The following is a 16,817-nucleotide window of genomic DNA, read 5'->3' on the forward strand; positions in this document are numbered from 1 at the left end:
ATGACGTGGAATAAGTGATACATGTATCTTATGTTCCATAATAAACATATTTTATTTTATTTTTATTTTATGTCAATTGTGTTGTTTCTACGAACTCTTAATAAATAATTTCAGGCCAGTGAAATCGCTGATCCGTCAGATCCAACTTCTCCTGAAAGAGTACCTGACGTCATCAGACTTGAATGAAGCCATGCGCTGCGTGAAGGATCTGGAGGTGCCGCATTTCCACCACGAGCTGGTGTATGAGGTGAGGTTTTAGAAGTGAAACTTCTTTAGGCGCAGAGGGTAAAAAACTACGGAACGTCACGAAGATGTGCAGCGTTTTTGTCGAAAGGGAGAGAGCGATTGAGAGAGAGTGAGAAAGGGCGAATGTAGCATGAAGCAAATAGCCATGGAGCGAAAGTAGGGAGCAAGCAAGTGAGGAAGATTGAGATAGAGCGAACGTCGCATCACGCACAGTGTCATGGAGCGAGAGGTGGGAGAGAGATTGAGAGAGAGAGAGAGTAAGGGAGATTGATAAAAAATACACGCTATTTAAAAAAAGTTCGTGTGTACAAAGTACATATGTCAGAAGTGAAACTTCTTTATAAATTAATTATTACTAAGGTAAAAGCCCCAATAGATGATCATGTACCAGTATATGATCACTATATTATATATATACGACGACTCATTGGTCTAGTGGTTAGTACCCCTGACTGCGAATCCATGGGTCCCGGGTTCGATCCCCGGCTGAGACGAACATCGATGTGATGAGCATTTGGTGTTGTGCTTAGGTCTTGGGTGTTTAAATATGTATTTATATGTCTATCTATCTATAATATGTATGTATATCCGTTGCCTAGTACCCATAACACAAGCTTCACCAGCTTAGCATGGGACTAGGTCAATTGGTGTGAATTGTTAAAAAAAAAACTGTATATATCTATATTCACACTGTTTACACACTGTATATGTGCTAATGATAATATAAATAAATAAAAATTTGCGTTTACTGCACAAGACGTTATGCGACATAATTGCCATCTAAAGTTCTAATATGTAACTACTAAACGAATACATCAACCAATAGCGTGTATATTTACCCTTTCTCTCTCTCTCACTATATCTCCTTCCTACCTCTCGTTACATGGCACTGTGCGTGATGCGACATTCGCTCTATCTCATTCTCTCTCTCGATCTTTCTCGCTTGCTCCCTACTCTCGCTCCATGGCTATTTGCTTTATGCTACGTTCGCCCTTTCTCGCTCTCTCTCAATCGCTCTCTCCCTTCGACAAAAACGCTGCACATCTTCGTGACGTGACGTTATTATTATGATATTTGCATGCCTATTTTAATATATATTTTTTTTTAATAACCATTTATTTATTTATATTATTTCCAGACCGTACTATATATAATATAGTGATCATATACTGGTACATGATCATCTATTGGCGCTTTTACCTTTGTAACAATTAATTTACAAAGAAGTTTCACTTCTGACATGTGTACTTTGTACGCACGTACTTTTTTTTAAATAGCGTGTATTTTTTATCAATCTCCCTTACCCTCTCTCTCTCTCTCTCTCAATCTTTCTCACTATATCTCCCTCCTACCTCTCGCTACATGGCACTGTGCGTGATGCGACGTTCGTTCTATCTCACTCTCTCAATCTTTCTCACTTGCTTGCTCCCTACTCTCGCTCCATGGCAATTTGCTTTATGCTACGTTCGCCCTTTCTCGCTCTCTCTCAATCGCTCTCTCCCTTCGACAAAAACGCTGCACATCTTCGTGATGCTAATATTGTTATTATGATATTTGCATGCCTATTTTAATACTATAATTAACCATTTATTTATTTATATTATTTCCAGACCGTGTTATTAGCAGTTGAAGCGATCAATACAAGTGTTGAAGAACAACTTTGCACGTTCCTGTCCGAACTCCGGCGCAGTGTTATTGTCACGCCCGATCAAATGGACAGGGTGAGAATTCTAACTATATATAATAATCAAGTATTCAATTTAAAAGGCCGGCAACGCACTCGCGAGCCCTCTGGTATTGAGTGTCCACGGGTGGCGGTATCACTTAACATCAGGTGAGTTCGTTTGCCCCCTGTTCTATTAAAAAGGCCGGCAACCCACTCGCGAGCGTTCTGGTATTGAAAGTGTCCATGGGTGGCGGTATCACTTAACATCAGGTGAGTCCGTTTCCCCCTGTTCTATTAAAAAAAAGGCCGGCAACGCACTCGCAAGCCCTCTGGCATTGAGAGTGTCCATGGGCGGCGGTATCACTTAACATCAGGTGAGTTCGTTTGCCCCCTGTTCTATTAAAAAGGCCGGCAACGCACTTGCGAGCCCATGCCATTTTAAGACATTCTAAGACAGACATTTTAAGTTTAGAATTAAGACTCACTATTTATCAACAAATGAATATATTAAAAGGTTATCAAAATTACTTTTCATTATGTCAGTTGTAGACCAGTGCAGATAGCCTTTAAAATAAATAAAAAGTGAAAAAAATTACAGTAGGATGAAACCCATTAGAAAAGGAGGGGAATATGATCAAAATGAAAGGAAAAATAAATTACGGTCGATCTGAGGTCGGGAAGGGGTGGGGGGGGAGTTTTAAGGGTAAAAAACGGTTTATCTCGATTTCCGACAAAACTAAAAGTCCTATCGAAGAAAGTTAAATGGCAAAGTTGTAGGCAATAAAAAGATCTAAAACTTTTGTATTCACACATTTTTCACATAACCTCAAAATTTATGTGAAAAATTCAAAAAACCAAGTTTTTGGTTTCGATTATGACATTGATTTTAATATCGAATAGAATATTATATAATATATAAAATTCTCGTGTCGCGGTGTTTGTGGTTAAACTCCTCCGAAACGGCTCGACAGATTCTCATGAAATTTTGTGTGCATATTGGGTATGTCTGAGAATCGGACAACATCTATTTTTAATCCCCCCAAATGTTAAGGGTACTTCACCCCAAAATTTTTTTTTTAGATAAAAATTTTATTCTTTATTTTTTTATGATGCAGCATTAAAAATACATACAACCCCTTATTTTAACCCCTCTACGATCAACCCCTTTTTTATTATAAATGATATACATGGCAAAACGACGTTTGCCGGATCAGCTAGTAATTATATAGAATTCCAACTGTCAAGTGTCATTTATTGCCCAACGCCTGAGTTTAAATGGCGGCTTTAGATGGCGCACATTTTTGTAAATTAATTTTTCTAGGTTAATATATATAATTAATATAAAATTGTATGTTTCAGGGTTTTCTCCGAGTGCTAGAAGACATGTCTGATATAGTATTGGATGTGCCCCTCGCGTACATTATGCTGGATCGCTTTGTTGAACGGTGCCAGCACAAGTTCAGATTGGGCGAGACTGTTCTCAAGCGTATGCCAACTCGGTGAGGAATTTATATTAGCTAGTTGCTGTGGCTAAGGTTTTTGTTATATTACATAGTAGCAAACTATTCGAGGCAAACGGTAGGAGAACACCAGTCATGGGGACCACCATGCTTTATTGGTGGTTATGCCATTAAATTGTAGCTTATGTGAAACGTTGGTACTTTCAACACAGCGCCATCTGTTAGAACTGTGACTATCAAATAAACAAATATTTTGCAACAAAATAATATTGCGGGTATAAATTGAGATGTAAGCTATCCTATGTTTTAAGTTGGATCAAACTACACACTGTGCGCAAATTTGATTGATATCGGTTCGGTAGTTTAGGAGTCCATAGTGCACAAACAACGTGACACGTAATTTATATATATTAAATAAGATATAATTATTTAGAGGAGTATTGGCCTAGTGGTTTCAAGTGGTTTGATTCCGGGCTTTGCAGCAATAGAAGTAGCGTTAGTTCCGTGATCTCTGTGTACCTCTTCGAAAAAAAGACGTGATATCTGTGATCTCAGTCTACCTCTTCGAAAAAAAGGTGTGATATCCGTGATCTCTGCCGACCTCTTCTGAAAAAAGGCGTGATATTATCTGTAATCTCTGTCTACCTCTTCAAAGAAAGACGTGAAGATATAAATATGTAATACTGTATTTGTTTGAATGCGACCATGTCACAAACTACTATTTCTAACGATTTATCTAGGAAAGTTTTGTGTCTACGACCATATTAACGGGTCAAACCGCGGGTCTGGGCTAGTTCTATTTATGCTTAAGAATTTTAACGATGAAGTTGTCAATGTTTTTTTTTTTTTTTTTCAGAGGTCGCAAACGCTTTGTGTCCGAAGGTGACGGTGGCGCCATCAAGGACCACGCACTGAAACTGCGCGAGTAAACCCGCCGTATACGCATAGTATGGTGTATAATGTATTTTTTACGAAAAAACTTTTTTTTTTTTTTGTAAGTTGTATGAAATTTTGTAAGATTTTTTTTTTCAATTTCTCGGGTATTTTTTACATTCAGTTTGTTTTTTTTAATATGTTAAGGTAATTTTTTTTATACATTATTCAGGATACTAATTTTTAAAAAAGTTTATCACTACTATTTAAAACATACAAAAATGTATCGAAACCTTTTTTGACATGCAAATGTCAAAATTTGACAGATTAATTTTTAACAACATAATTTTGTTGCTGGTTTCAATCCGGTATTATCGATTATACATTATACGCCAGCTGTGTATTGAAGTTTTTATTCCTATATTATTAGGAATGCTTTTTTTGTGTCATACGTTTTGAGGGTATGAAAGTTGTAACTACCCGCATTGGAAAACACGGAATCGTACTTAAAATGCCAAAATCTTAGTTACATCCTCAGTTACCAATAATAGATATTTTTATACAATATATCACTACCAAAATTTAAGTTTTTACTTACCTATTTAAATCCGGTGAATTGGTATTTTTTGACGGTTTTAAGTACGAATGCGGCAATTAAATTCTTTTAAAGAATGCTATGTGATGGACTGAGTAACTTTATGGTTAGTGTCTTAGTGTTAGTACAAAGTTTAAATTAATAATTATATGTAAATTTTAATGCTAATTGATGATTGTATAAAGTGGTTAGGCGCAGGTGTCCTTTTTTCCTAAACTTAAATTCTCCATATTTATCTGTCTGGCGCCATCTGTTGGGATTTCTCGTGGGTCCTGGATTTGGTTCCAGACGAAACAATTTATATCAAACATGTGTTTAATGATAATGTTTCTGATAAAAGCCGTTTTTGAGTCTAGGTCTTATTTTTGCACAACCAGACCACTTTATATATCATTGATAAATAAGCTGACTATACACAAGATGTTAGAATTGTGTATGGACAGCCTTTGCTTGCAGTTTATAAGACGTTTTTTGGGACTTGAAGTACTGAAGATCTTTAATGTTTTACCCGAATGAAACGCGAACAATGTCATAATGTAATCAATTATAGTTTTGGACGTAAATAATATAATTCGGATGAGAAAAATGTTGGTTTTCATTAAATTAAATTCCAAAACGGCACTTAGCCCCAACTAACTTCTATACGTCAAAGTACGTTTTTTAACATACTAGAGTCATGCTTAGCAAGATTAGTTAAGCGCTAAGTCTGACAGTCAAAATTTTTACTTACGGATATCATAGATAGCGCTAAAGCTCCTTTGTGTAACTAAATTCGACATAAAATACTAGATCTTTTGTATTTCAAGAGTTTTCTGAGGGATTGCATGTATCGAAATCGAAACAATTTGACAAAAAGTGGCAACACTCAAATTTATAGTCTATGACAGAAAGTTTCGTCAAGCGTAAAAGTAAAATCGTTTGTTTGCTTATGAATGGGTATTTAAGCAATACTAGTTTAGGATATGTTAAATATAATAATTCTACTGGCATGTACACAATCCAATTTTTCCAATAAATGCATTTATGAAGATGTTTTTTATTCCGATATTCCATAGTCTGTGGCTCCAGTTAAAGCTTTGGTCTGGTGATCATGACGCACAACGCTGCGGTATGCGTTGCCGGACACTCAATCATATGGAAAATGTTCTCTTGTTCCGTCGCAGTATGCGTCAGCGGCGAGGGGCAAGCGCGGTGAAGTGGGGAGGTGTACTGCCGCACAGCGCGGCGTCATTCTCGGTTCAACGCTGCGGTGTGCGTCACTGAGTCAATATGGAATTTTGGTAGCTGCGGCAAAATCAACTGACCACCTCTCCGCAGGGACGCTACATGCTGCGTTGCGGCGCATACCGCAGCGTTGTGCGTCATGATCACCAGACCAAAGCTTAAGTTCGCAAAAGGCTGACTATTCATTTTGCTTATTATTCGATGCATACTATGTCAAAATAAAACACTACATTGATTCAAGTTTTTTTATATATATATATTCAAAATTACAATTTGCATTATACAACCCTTACATATAAATAGAACATGGAATAAGAACGAATGTTATTAAATATACTCGAACATACGTTTTCGAAATAACCTGAAAAGAAAAAAATAATAAATCATCTTCTGTTACTACTGATATGTTTAATTGACATTAGGGATGTGACACTTTGAAAAAAAATCGATTATTTTTGGAGCATGAAAAATCGATTAATAAATAATCGATTTTTAATATTTATCGATTTTTTCCTAATTTTTGAATTAATTTCAAAATAAACACCCTAAATATTTTATTTTCATGGTTTTTTAAATAAAAAATAAACAATAGAAATTATAAACACAAATTAACGTTTAAGAATAATCGAAATTAACTTAATCTCGTTTTGATAAATGCTGAGTGTATGCCTTTTCAGTAGCACATTGCAGTATTTTTGTTGTCTTTTTTATTACATACGGTAACCTTGTGCTGCTGAATAAATTTATTTTACTTTTAAATTATAGTGTTCCATTCAAACTTGAGTTTTTGTAAAATTAACTGCTTTTATCATCCTTTCGATGTTTTACAAAAAAAACATCAATGTATCGAGTATATTAATACATCTTCAAAGAATCGGATTCATTGTAAATATCGTTGTATATCGAATATTCCTAATACTTCGAGGTCCGGGTTATAAAAGACCAGACATTATGTCGGGAGGTGGCAGATAAAAAATCGATTATGATTGATTTTCAATTCAAAAAATAATTGATTTTTTTAATAATCGATTATTTTTTCACATCCCTAATTGACATTAATGAAGTTATTAGCTGTGCCCGTGGTATTTCGTTAAGTAAAATAAATTAATTTAGCTATCTCTATCAAGCAACCCTAGTGAGGGAAAAGTACGATTTAGAAAGCGTATCTAAACACCAATAAACTAATGAGTACCGAGCGTATAATGGGATGTAAATATTTATGTTAAATTTGATTTGCTTATTGTTTCTGCTGGCTTTGCGAACCCCTTAACAATCGGGCGACGCCCTTGTGCGTGTACCGTATCGTTAATACTGAATTTATTAAAGCACAAAATCTTTGATGTAGCTATAGGCCACTGTTTGTCGTTAAATAGACGGACGTTACATGGAGTTTACTCTGTATATAGTATTAGATAGATCATTTTCGTAAACCAGTTAGATTACCTTGTAAAGTTCAGCGTCTTGAATTACGTTGTCCAGTAGTATGGTATTGCCGCTGTACATTCCTATGCCGAAAATAATCTACGGCTGCTGCTACTACAGCCACTAAAGCTATGACACCGAAGGTCCATCCTTTAAGATCTGCCATATTGCCTGGAAAAAGTATAATTTAACATGTACTAAGTATTAATACATTTATACGTATATGGCCTTCATGGACAGTTCAACTAATAAGAAAGATACATACCTGAATTTCCAAATCTCTATTAAATTTACGATAATCCTAAAGTTCATTAGTAATTTCAATAATGGCAATTGGCATCATTATATCAATCTTTACTCGTGTGACGTGTCTGCTTTTGTAGTTCACGTATTTGAACAAAATGGCGCCGACGCTAGTACGTAATAATGATCAAACAAAATTCAAAGATGTTGCTAGGATCCCAGGCGGACAAAACAATAACTAACTTACAATGATTTTAGGCTCATTTAATAATATAAGTATAGTATAAACATTTTCAATACATAAAATAATATGAATAAATAAATTAACATACAACAACAAGTTTTAACTAACCTTAATGGTGGCGAGTTCAGTTAAATCACCTAGCTTGAGTAATTCCCCTGATATAGGCTTACAAAGATAGAGTAGGATGTATGTTCTACCAAAGACAATGAACAAATGTTACCAAACACAAAAACTTTACGGATGTTACAATTTATTTATTTCCCGAATTAAAGCTAACTTGATAGCATAAACTTGAGTTGCTTAATTTCATAGAAGATATTGAAATACGCAAATTTACTAAGTATATAACAATAGTACCTACAGAAAGGACTGTTTAATCTTTATTACAAACACCCAAACCAGAAGAATGTAATAAATATATGATCAAAATATAGTAACTTTAAAACATTCAGCGATGAAGTTTGTTTAGCAAGGCCATTCGAGTAAGGAATAAGCAAATTTCGTAAAAAAAATCATGTCACTCAAAATTTTGTTAATAATTTTGAGAAACAAATAAATTTTATGAATACTTTATCAAGAAACTGAGTAAATCATAATAAAGTTCTTGCAACACCTATATCTGTGTTACTCTGTTATCTATAAGTGGTACTATTTTTTAAACTTTTGACTTAAGTTCAGTGTTGCCAGGTCTCCCGATTTTCCGGGAGTTCTCCCGATTTTACTAAATGTCTCCCGATATCCCGGATCCTTAATTAAACCTCCCGATTTTAATTTACTGTTCCACAGATTCAACTCAAGTTACTAAAAACACTGCCTCTACTGCGTGAAACGAATCACCGAACCACCGAACGAATCACAAAAGTAATGAGTTTGTAAAGTATGTAGCGTAAAGTATGCCTTGATGGAATGGAATAAAGTTGAATATAAAACAGCAAACCTTTGGAATTCAGAGAACATAGACAAACCGGTTTCTCTAATTATTATACGACCAAATTAGGAGACATAGTTCAGTTTAGTAATAGTAATAGTATTAGTAAGGTATTTTAAATCAACAGCATTAGATTAGATTGCGTCTGTGAAGTGAAGTGAGCAAAGTTTTGTTTGCTTGCATTTTGCAATCGCTTTGTTTTTGTTATCTCGGACTAAATATCGTTTTAAAGTGTTATAAACAAGTTTTAAAGCTGTAAAAAATTATCAGAATTTAGAATGTCTAGTTAATAACAAAATAGTAATTACAAAAAAAATAACAGAATTGGGGATTCCTTATAAAAAAAATATGATAGGGCTGGCCGCAGATGGTGCCAACGTAATGATGGGAAAGAACAATTCTCTTGCAACGAAGTTCAAACAAGACATACCACACCTTTTCGTTATGAAATGTGTATGCCATTCTGTACATCTTGTAGCGTCAAACGCTTGCTTAAAATTGCCTCGAGAACCCGAAGATCTAGCACGGGATGTGTATAACTATTTGAATGGTAGCCCAAAACGTACCGGCTTGTTGAAAGAATTCCAAGAATTTTTGGAATTAAAACCACACAAATTGCTGCAACCTTCTCAAACAAGATGGCTCTCTTTAGAGGCAGTAGTAAAGAGGTTGCTAGAACAATACGAAGCCTTAAAGTTGTACTTTAGGGACGCTATTTTCAGCGACCGTATTAAAGCTGCAGAAAACATATTGAGAATGATAGAAAATCCAGTGAACAAGCTATATCTGCAATTTATGGCGTATGCCTTAGGAATATTCAACGAACTAAACAGAACCATGCAATCAGAAAATACAAATGTACACATAATTTACAACAGGGTGATGACCGTAATCTACACAATTTTGGGATGTTATGTGAAAGAAGAATACATTTCAAGAAATGATCACAAAAACATCGACTATAAAAATCCCAGAAAGTACATGGATATAAAAGATTGGTATTTAGGCGCTGAAGTAGGGGCATTGATTGAGGAGCTTTCTGGAAAAAGATAGCCCAGATGCATTTGGGTGATGGCAGAAAAATGTTTCCAAATTTAACTTTGACAGTTTTGAGTTTTATGTGCTTGCCACACTCAAGTGCATCTGTGGAAAGGCTGTTTTCGCAAATAAATTTAACGAAAACAAAGTTACGGAACCAACTCTCTACCCCGGTAATATCGGGAGTCCTGCATACAAAAAACATTTTGAAAAATTCTAATTGCTTCAATTTCGAAATTAAAGACCAAATTTTACAGAAACTTAATAAAAATATGTATTAAAACTCTCCCGATTATTTTTGTAATTTTACCATAAGACTCCCGGATTTTTATAGATATACCTCCCGGAAAATTAAATTTGGATCTGGCAACACTGCTTAAGTTTAATGACGTAAAGTCACAAGTCACGACACACAACTGATATTGGAAAACATCTTTTAAAAATCCTCCTTGGATTAGTATTTGTACTCTGTGAAAATTTTGAACAATAGAAAATTATGAGTGTTCGCGAGGAAGATTCTCCAAAAACAAGCAGTTCTGGTCGTGGGTTAGGTTTTGCGGCTGCAGCTATCGGAGTTGGCGTTGGCGTTGGGGCTGCCTTGTACTACTTCTTTGGTCAAAAGGAACCTGAGGCTGGTTCTTCGGCGCAGTGGGAAGGTCAGCAATTGTAAGTAAATACTATAAATTCAATATTCTAAATATATTCAAGGCCTATTTGTCGATATGAAAAACAATAAATGCTCGGAAAGACGTTATTCGATGAAGTTCGGTAAAAATAAATTCGTAAGTACCTTTCACTTCCTATGTCCTTAACTTTTGTTTATAAAATTAACAAAAAGTCCGTTAACCACGAATAATGGATAATTATATTTTTGTTGCAACTTTCAATTGCACATTTTTCTAGATTATATTGAGTGTACTTTACTTTAAATTTATACACGCTACGTGTTTACATTAAACAATAGTAATTTTGAGTTCTAAAAATCTAAAACAAATTAACATATTTTGTATTTTAACACCATATTTATAACCACTACAAATGTTTCCAAATTTCATTTTGAACATTAGAATTGATCACAATTTTCTTTATTATCAATTCCAAACACATCCTTATAAAAAGAGTTTTACTCAACAATCAGTGAAATGTATGTTATCCATTAAAGATATTATAGATAGAGTAATGACAATACCTTGACCAACTAAAACATATCTAATACTTTTATACTACCCGTTTATGTATCATTAATGTATTTAGTTATCTTGCAATAATTATTTGCATTCATAATGATTTTCTTCTTTATTGTGCTTTAAAGTATATTTTTTTTATAAATTTCGCTCTTCAGTTAAACATTCATTCTGCTTTTACTACACAGTGAATTATCAAAGCTTTTTCATTGCATGCCTTGCTTTAATCATATGCTTGCTTCACACAGCACTATGGAATACACCGACGATTGTAACACCAGTAATGACTATATAACAACAACAGACACTAGTATTTACGAGACTGACCCCGAGGAATCCCTGATTTTATCTGAAAGCGAGGACTCTGTTGAATATGAGAATATGGAGCATGATTCTGAAAGTTCTACACATGAATTAGAAACAAATGATGATGAATCTGGATCAAATGATAATGAATCAATTGACGAGGAATCAGATAATGCCGAAATGAGTGTTCAATCTAGTGATCTAGAGAATGATGACCAGGAGGAAAGGTGGAGTAATCAAAACACAGATAGTGATACACACAACTCTAGTGATTCAGAATTAGTATATGAAGAATCTGAGAATGATTCTGACTTTGAACATATTCAGCAAGATGACTTTGTTGATGTATCATCTGAAGATTCATTTAGATATAGCCCATTTCCTCAAATGTTGGCGATTATGGGTTGGCAATATCCAAGTGTTAATAGCCGCAGTGTAGGTCCCCTGTAAGTTTCATATCTAATAAGAAAATATTAAATAATTTCAATAAATACAAAGCTCCTTTTGAATATTTACAATGCAGTCACAATGTCAATTATTTTATCATTGAATTGGTGAAAATATGTGTTTCCATTTACATTTCATTTTTATTTTTAATTATCACCGCTAATTCATAAATAAAACACTATAATGCCTTTGGTTGCTATGCCTACACATTTTTAAGAGCTATGCATGCAAATTTACGACAACATATTCAAAACATTAAGCGCTTTTTAGCAATAATGGTTAGTGAGAAGTTAAATAATGACATATCAACTGCATTTTTGTATTAAATTCACTAATACACTTTATCTGTCTTACTAGTAGTAGATATAAACTTTTTAGCTCCAACATATACCTTTTGGTCGGATACATAGAAAGCATAGTACAAATATTTTTTCAGAAATTCCAGATCATCTCTCTCATCAGCAAAGAAGAGGGAAGCGTTGTAAGAGTCTTTTGTTTTTTATAGTTACTTTACTAATGTGTGATTTTGTGTGAAAAAGGTTGAATACTTAACTATTAACAAATTTGTCATTTCATAATTGATTTTTTAGGTTTTAATTTTGCATGTTTTTGTTGGTAGGTATATATTTTTGTGTTGTTACCTATTACTATGCCAATTTCTGTTGGCTCTGGTCTACAAGAGATGCCATAATGTTCGAAATAAAAAAAAAAATTGGTTGTTTGTAAAGTAGGTTTACGATCGAGATGTTTACGTGATAACGTCTTATTGGTGATATAAGTTTTTGGGAAGTAAGGAATTAATGAAGATAACAATTTTTTCAAATTTTTAATTACATCTATCGTTTTATTCACACTTTTGATGATAAATTTCGGGTGTAAAATGACAAGTTTACTTATTCGACTATGATATACATTTTTCTTCATACATTCACGGAATGACTGGCAGCGCTCGAGATGAGACGGGAGATCGGTCCGTCTCTCTCTCGTTATACCTGCGATCGCGCTCGTGAGGTTTTGGTGTGACACAAGTTTCTGAACATGTCACCCGACTAAAACGATTTTAAAGACGTTATCACCTCAATATGATTGCAACTTAAAAAAAATATCATTGAATCTCATATTTTGGCTTGCTTTTATTCATTATATAAAATTGATGATATTATCGAAATTTACTGGTGACTAAGTGCTAAGTTTGACTCCCGTACGCAATTTTATTTATATTTTGACATACGGATAGTCACAGACTACAGTTCGCGCTAATTCTCGTTTTTGAATCGGAGTTGGGGGGGGGGGGGGGGGAAGACGTCATGGTAGTCCCTGGGGTTTGCGATGTTGTAAAACAATGTCAAATTTATTTTATGTAGCAGTAATATTTCGTTTGACTAAGGGTCTGTTTCACAATGTACGAATAAGTTCTTCATAAGTTCCAAATTAGCTATTTATTACTTATTGGTAGGTTAAACACTCTTGTTGCGTTTCACGACTGTCAGATAGCGCTATCCGTTACATTAAGTCCATCATAGGGGGCCTCATAGCCTAGCGGTCTTATAAAGTGGCAGCTAGGTGAGGGGTACCGGGTTCGATTCCCGGTTCGAGGGCAAGTTTTAATTTAATTTAAATTTGTTCTCGGCCTTTGGGAGGGTTGCGCGGTACCGGGCGAGTGCTTAAACCGTACATGGAGGACAGGGTCGAATTTCTTAAGACAAGCACGGATTATAAAAAAATCCTATACTTGACGCTGGCTAATGCACAAATCGTGCCAGAGCCATTAAAAAAAAAATATCCATCATAAGTTATGAGTCCAATGAAGTGTCAAATAGCACAATTTATCTTCCAAATAATTTATGTGTTGCATAGCTATTTGGTACTTTATCCATACATTGTGAAACAGACCCTTATTCAGACATATAAGTGACGTAAGGCAACTTCGCATTTTAGAAATATATGTTGGCCATAGGCCAGTTGGAAAAAGGATTCTTGCCAAATCTTAATATCAAGATTACGCTGCCCGGTTATTTATTTATTTATTGTAAAGGCCGAGTTTTCAGTAAAATAATGTCGAATTAGTAGATAATATATCCTAACAAGGGTGCTTCGAAAAACTATATAACATGCTTATTACAGTAACATGTTTTTTTTTTAAAGACAATTCACACCAATTGACCTAGTCCCATGCTAGTGAAGCTTGTGTTACGGGTACTAGGCAACGGATATACATACATATTATAGATAGATAGACATATAATTACATATTTAAACACCCAAGACCTAAGCACAACACCAAATGCTCACATCGATGTTCGTCTCAGCCGGGGATCGAACCCGGGACCCATGGATTCGCAGTCAGGGGTACTAACCACTAGACCAATGAGCCGTTATATCGTTACGACATGACATCAAAAGCGGAAGGCTAGACGTTTATAACATTTAAAATGTTTCTTCCAGTCGTGAGAGATCATGGACCCTGGAACAGTGCTCCATATGTTTCGATGTGATCCTCAAGGAGCAAGAGATGATGGCATTGGCGTGCACGCACAGATTCCACACCAAATGCATCTTACCTTGGCTTGAGAAGCAGCAGACATGCCCGAACTGTCGCAAAAACATTTAGGTGAGTTAGTTCCTGATATAGGTATGTTATCTAAAGCTGGCGGCTTCAACACATTTACACTTTGTGCTTGTGTAGTGTCTGTGAATAAGCGCGAGGCGTGATGTCAAACTGAAATACAATCACTAATACATCACGAAAAGACTGTCCGTCTCTCTCGCGCTCGGTCAAGTTTATGAGTATAAAAAAGGCAGTTATTGTTTTTCTTTTGCTACTGTTTATGTTGATCTTTACTGTTTTATATTATTATTATTTTATACATGTCGATCTTTTTTCAAACATTACCAGGGCAATCTCGTGAAATGGTGCACAATGTTTTTAATTTTTTTAAGCATCTTAATAAAAACAGTTTAATGAAAAAATTTTATATTTAATTTGACATCAGATGCGACTGGGGTTTCTAAGAGGAGTATTGAAAGAATAGTTAGTGAAGTGTGTTGATCTAGATGGAGCTTATGTCGAAAAATGAAAAATTATTTACACTAACTACTCTTATACGTTCTTGGTCGGGCTTAGAACTTTTGGATCCACCCTCGTATGCACATAATATTTATATGTGTTTGACACATTTTTATTTATTTACAACCCACCCAACCTTACTAAAACCAGAGTAGACTAAAATATATAGCTTGGCAAAAAAGTGAAATTGCATTAGTGTGAGTACTGTGAACGCTGTAACAATAACGCGTAATTTAATCCCCGCCCCGCATCGTAACGTTTTACAAAAGGAAAAAAATTTCGTTATGTAATACTTGAACGCTCCCTTACATCTACCCCCATACTAAATATATTTAAAGTTACGAGTTCATGATTTGTTGCAGTTTGCATTTGATACTTAATATGTAAAATAAAAGTATATAAGTTTTGTGAATAAACAATGCGTAGAAAATAAGAAATGGGGGGTTGTCTTTGCGCACAAACTATAGATTAAATTTATTTTTCAGAAATGTTCGAGATTTCATAAGTATAAGTAGTCAGCTGGTTCCTGACTTCTGATGTTGGCGGAATTTGAAGATGTCGCTTCGAAAAGGCTTTACAATCATAAACAGTTGTCCATAAAATTTATTATTTCTATTCTCTTTATATTTAATAACGGCAACACTGAACTGTTTATTCTTTTTTTCCCGCTTAAAAAAATTCTGTCAATTACTGATGTTGCCGTTTCTTTCTGTTTTTGTGTTTAGACCTGGCAACGAATATAAACCGCCTAATTTACTAGTCTTTAGATATTCGCCAATACTTAATGAAATAATTAGTTTTAGTACTTATTTTTATATTAGTGGATACATTGAATTAAAAAACATTTTATAAAAAGTAAAATAAAGATATTCTTAAGATTTTCATTCTTTTTTATTTTCTTTTAATATCTCAGAAACTATAATTTTCACATGTCAAACTTTTGTCTATGGTTGCTCTGTTAAATATTTGTTATAGAAGGAAAGAACTTTTATTCTGAATAATTTATTTGTTAAAATTACGCAAAATATGTGATAAATATAGGAATTCTAAATTTATTGGCTGTGAGCCGAAATTCTGACATTTTACTTTTAATATTAATTAATTGTTATCTTAGCAATAATTTGGGGTTGTAATATATGAATTGGTAATAAAGTTTTAATAAAAATCGTTTTTTTTTTTTGTTGCAATCCACTTACGAAGATAAAAATCTAATTAACATTTTATGAAGAGACCGTGTCAACAGATTCATAGCAATAGAGAAGACCCAACTTTTTTATGTTACGTTCAAGTATTACGACACGCAATTTTTGGAGATTATTGACCCCCCCCCCCCCATGTAACGCGTTAAGTAAAACGTTTCGTGACCACCCAGTTACTCGTTATACCTAAAAGTGACCATTATGTGGTGTAAAGTACTGGAAAGACAAAAATAATATTAACAATAACGCGTAATTCAATACAAAACAACCCCAAAAGGACCCCCTCTCCCAAAATTCGTTACGTAATACTTGAAACTGGCAAAAAGTTAAAACTATTGCCATAAAAAAAGACTCATCCTAGTAAGGCCGCTATCAAAGCATGTAATTAATAAGGTTTCTATTGAGCTCTAAGCAGCTTAGAAGTGCGTCAACGCTCGTACAAGTTGTTGCGCGTGTACCAAAAGACGCGCCTACATGCGCTTCCAAAGACTTATACGCGCGTAAAAACGCTAATCTGAAACCGCCCCTAGGCCCATTTCCACTAAGTTTATTTATTTTTATTTAAAAAATCAGCTCCCTCCTTATCAGAATGCAAAATCATAAAATGACTGATTTGAGCGCGACCGCCGCTGTGAAAACCGCTGTGTGAGTTCGAAAAGTGAGTTACAGAATCGC

General features: G+C 34.6%; 3 protein-coding genes across 3 annotated transcripts in view; all 3 read left to right on the forward strand.

The window, feature by feature from the left end:
• Positions 1-4,431, forward strand: part of LOC125058271 (programmed cell death protein 4) — a 32,709-nt gene extending 28,278 nt beyond the window's left edge. The window contains exons 7-10 of the mRNA XM_047662320.1: positions 115-247; positions 1,857-1,967; positions 3,272-3,411; positions 4,229-4,431. Of these exons, the coding sequence (XP_047518276.1) occupies positions 115-247; positions 1,857-1,967; positions 3,272-3,411; positions 4,229-4,301 (457 nt within the window). The 3' untranslated portion in view covers positions 4,302-4,431. The remainder of the gene's footprint in view (positions 1-114; positions 248-1,856; positions 1,968-3,271; positions 3,412-4,228) is intronic.
• Positions 4,432-8,427: 3,996 nt separating this feature from the next.
• On the forward strand, positions 8,428-10,095 carry LOC125058872. Its single transcript, XM_047663014.1, has 2 exons — positions 8,428-8,432; positions 9,147-10,095. Exons 1-2 carry the CDS (start codon positions 8,428-8,430, stop codon positions 9,952-9,954), a joined length of 813 nt encoding a protein of 270 aa, XP_047518970.1. The 3' UTR covers positions 9,955-10,095.
• Positions 10,096-10,323: 228 nt separating this feature from the next.
• LOC125058256 (E3 ubiquitin ligase BIG BROTHER-related-like) lies at positions 10,324-16,110 on the forward strand. Its single transcript, XM_047662290.1, has 5 exons — positions 10,324-10,605; positions 11,372-11,875; positions 12,313-12,357; positions 14,322-14,487; positions 15,429-16,110. Exons 1-4 carry the CDS (start codon positions 10,436-10,438, stop codon positions 14,485-14,487), a joined length of 885 nt encoding a protein of 294 aa, XP_047518246.1. The 5' UTR covers positions 10,324-10,435; the 3' UTR covers positions 15,429-16,110.
• Positions 16,111-16,817: the final 707 nt, after the last annotated feature.

Source organism: Pieris napi, chromosome 18, assembly GCF_905475465.1.
Source record: "Pieris napi chromosome 18, ilPieNapi1.2, whole genome shotgun sequence".
Taxonomy (NCBI): Eukaryota; Metazoa; Arthropoda; class Insecta; order Lepidoptera; family Pieridae; genus Pieris; species Pieris napi.

What these genes read in the sequence shown, in the direction of transcription:
- LOC125058256 (XM_047662290.1), top strand. Translation starts at nt 10,436, where the DNA reads ATGAGTGTTCGCGAGGAAGATTCTCCAAAAACAAGCAGTTCTGGTCGT. An exon ending in AGCCGCAGTGTAGGTCCCCT is followed by an intron (nt 11,876 to 12,312) that starts GTAAGTTTCATA and finishes ATATTTTTTCAG; the next exon opens with AAATTCCAGATCATCTCTCT. An exon ending in GCAAAGAAGAGGGAAGCGTT is followed by an intron (nt 12,358 to 14,321) that starts GTAAGAGTCTTT and finishes TGTTTCTTCCAG; the next exon opens with TCGTGAGAGATCATGGACCC.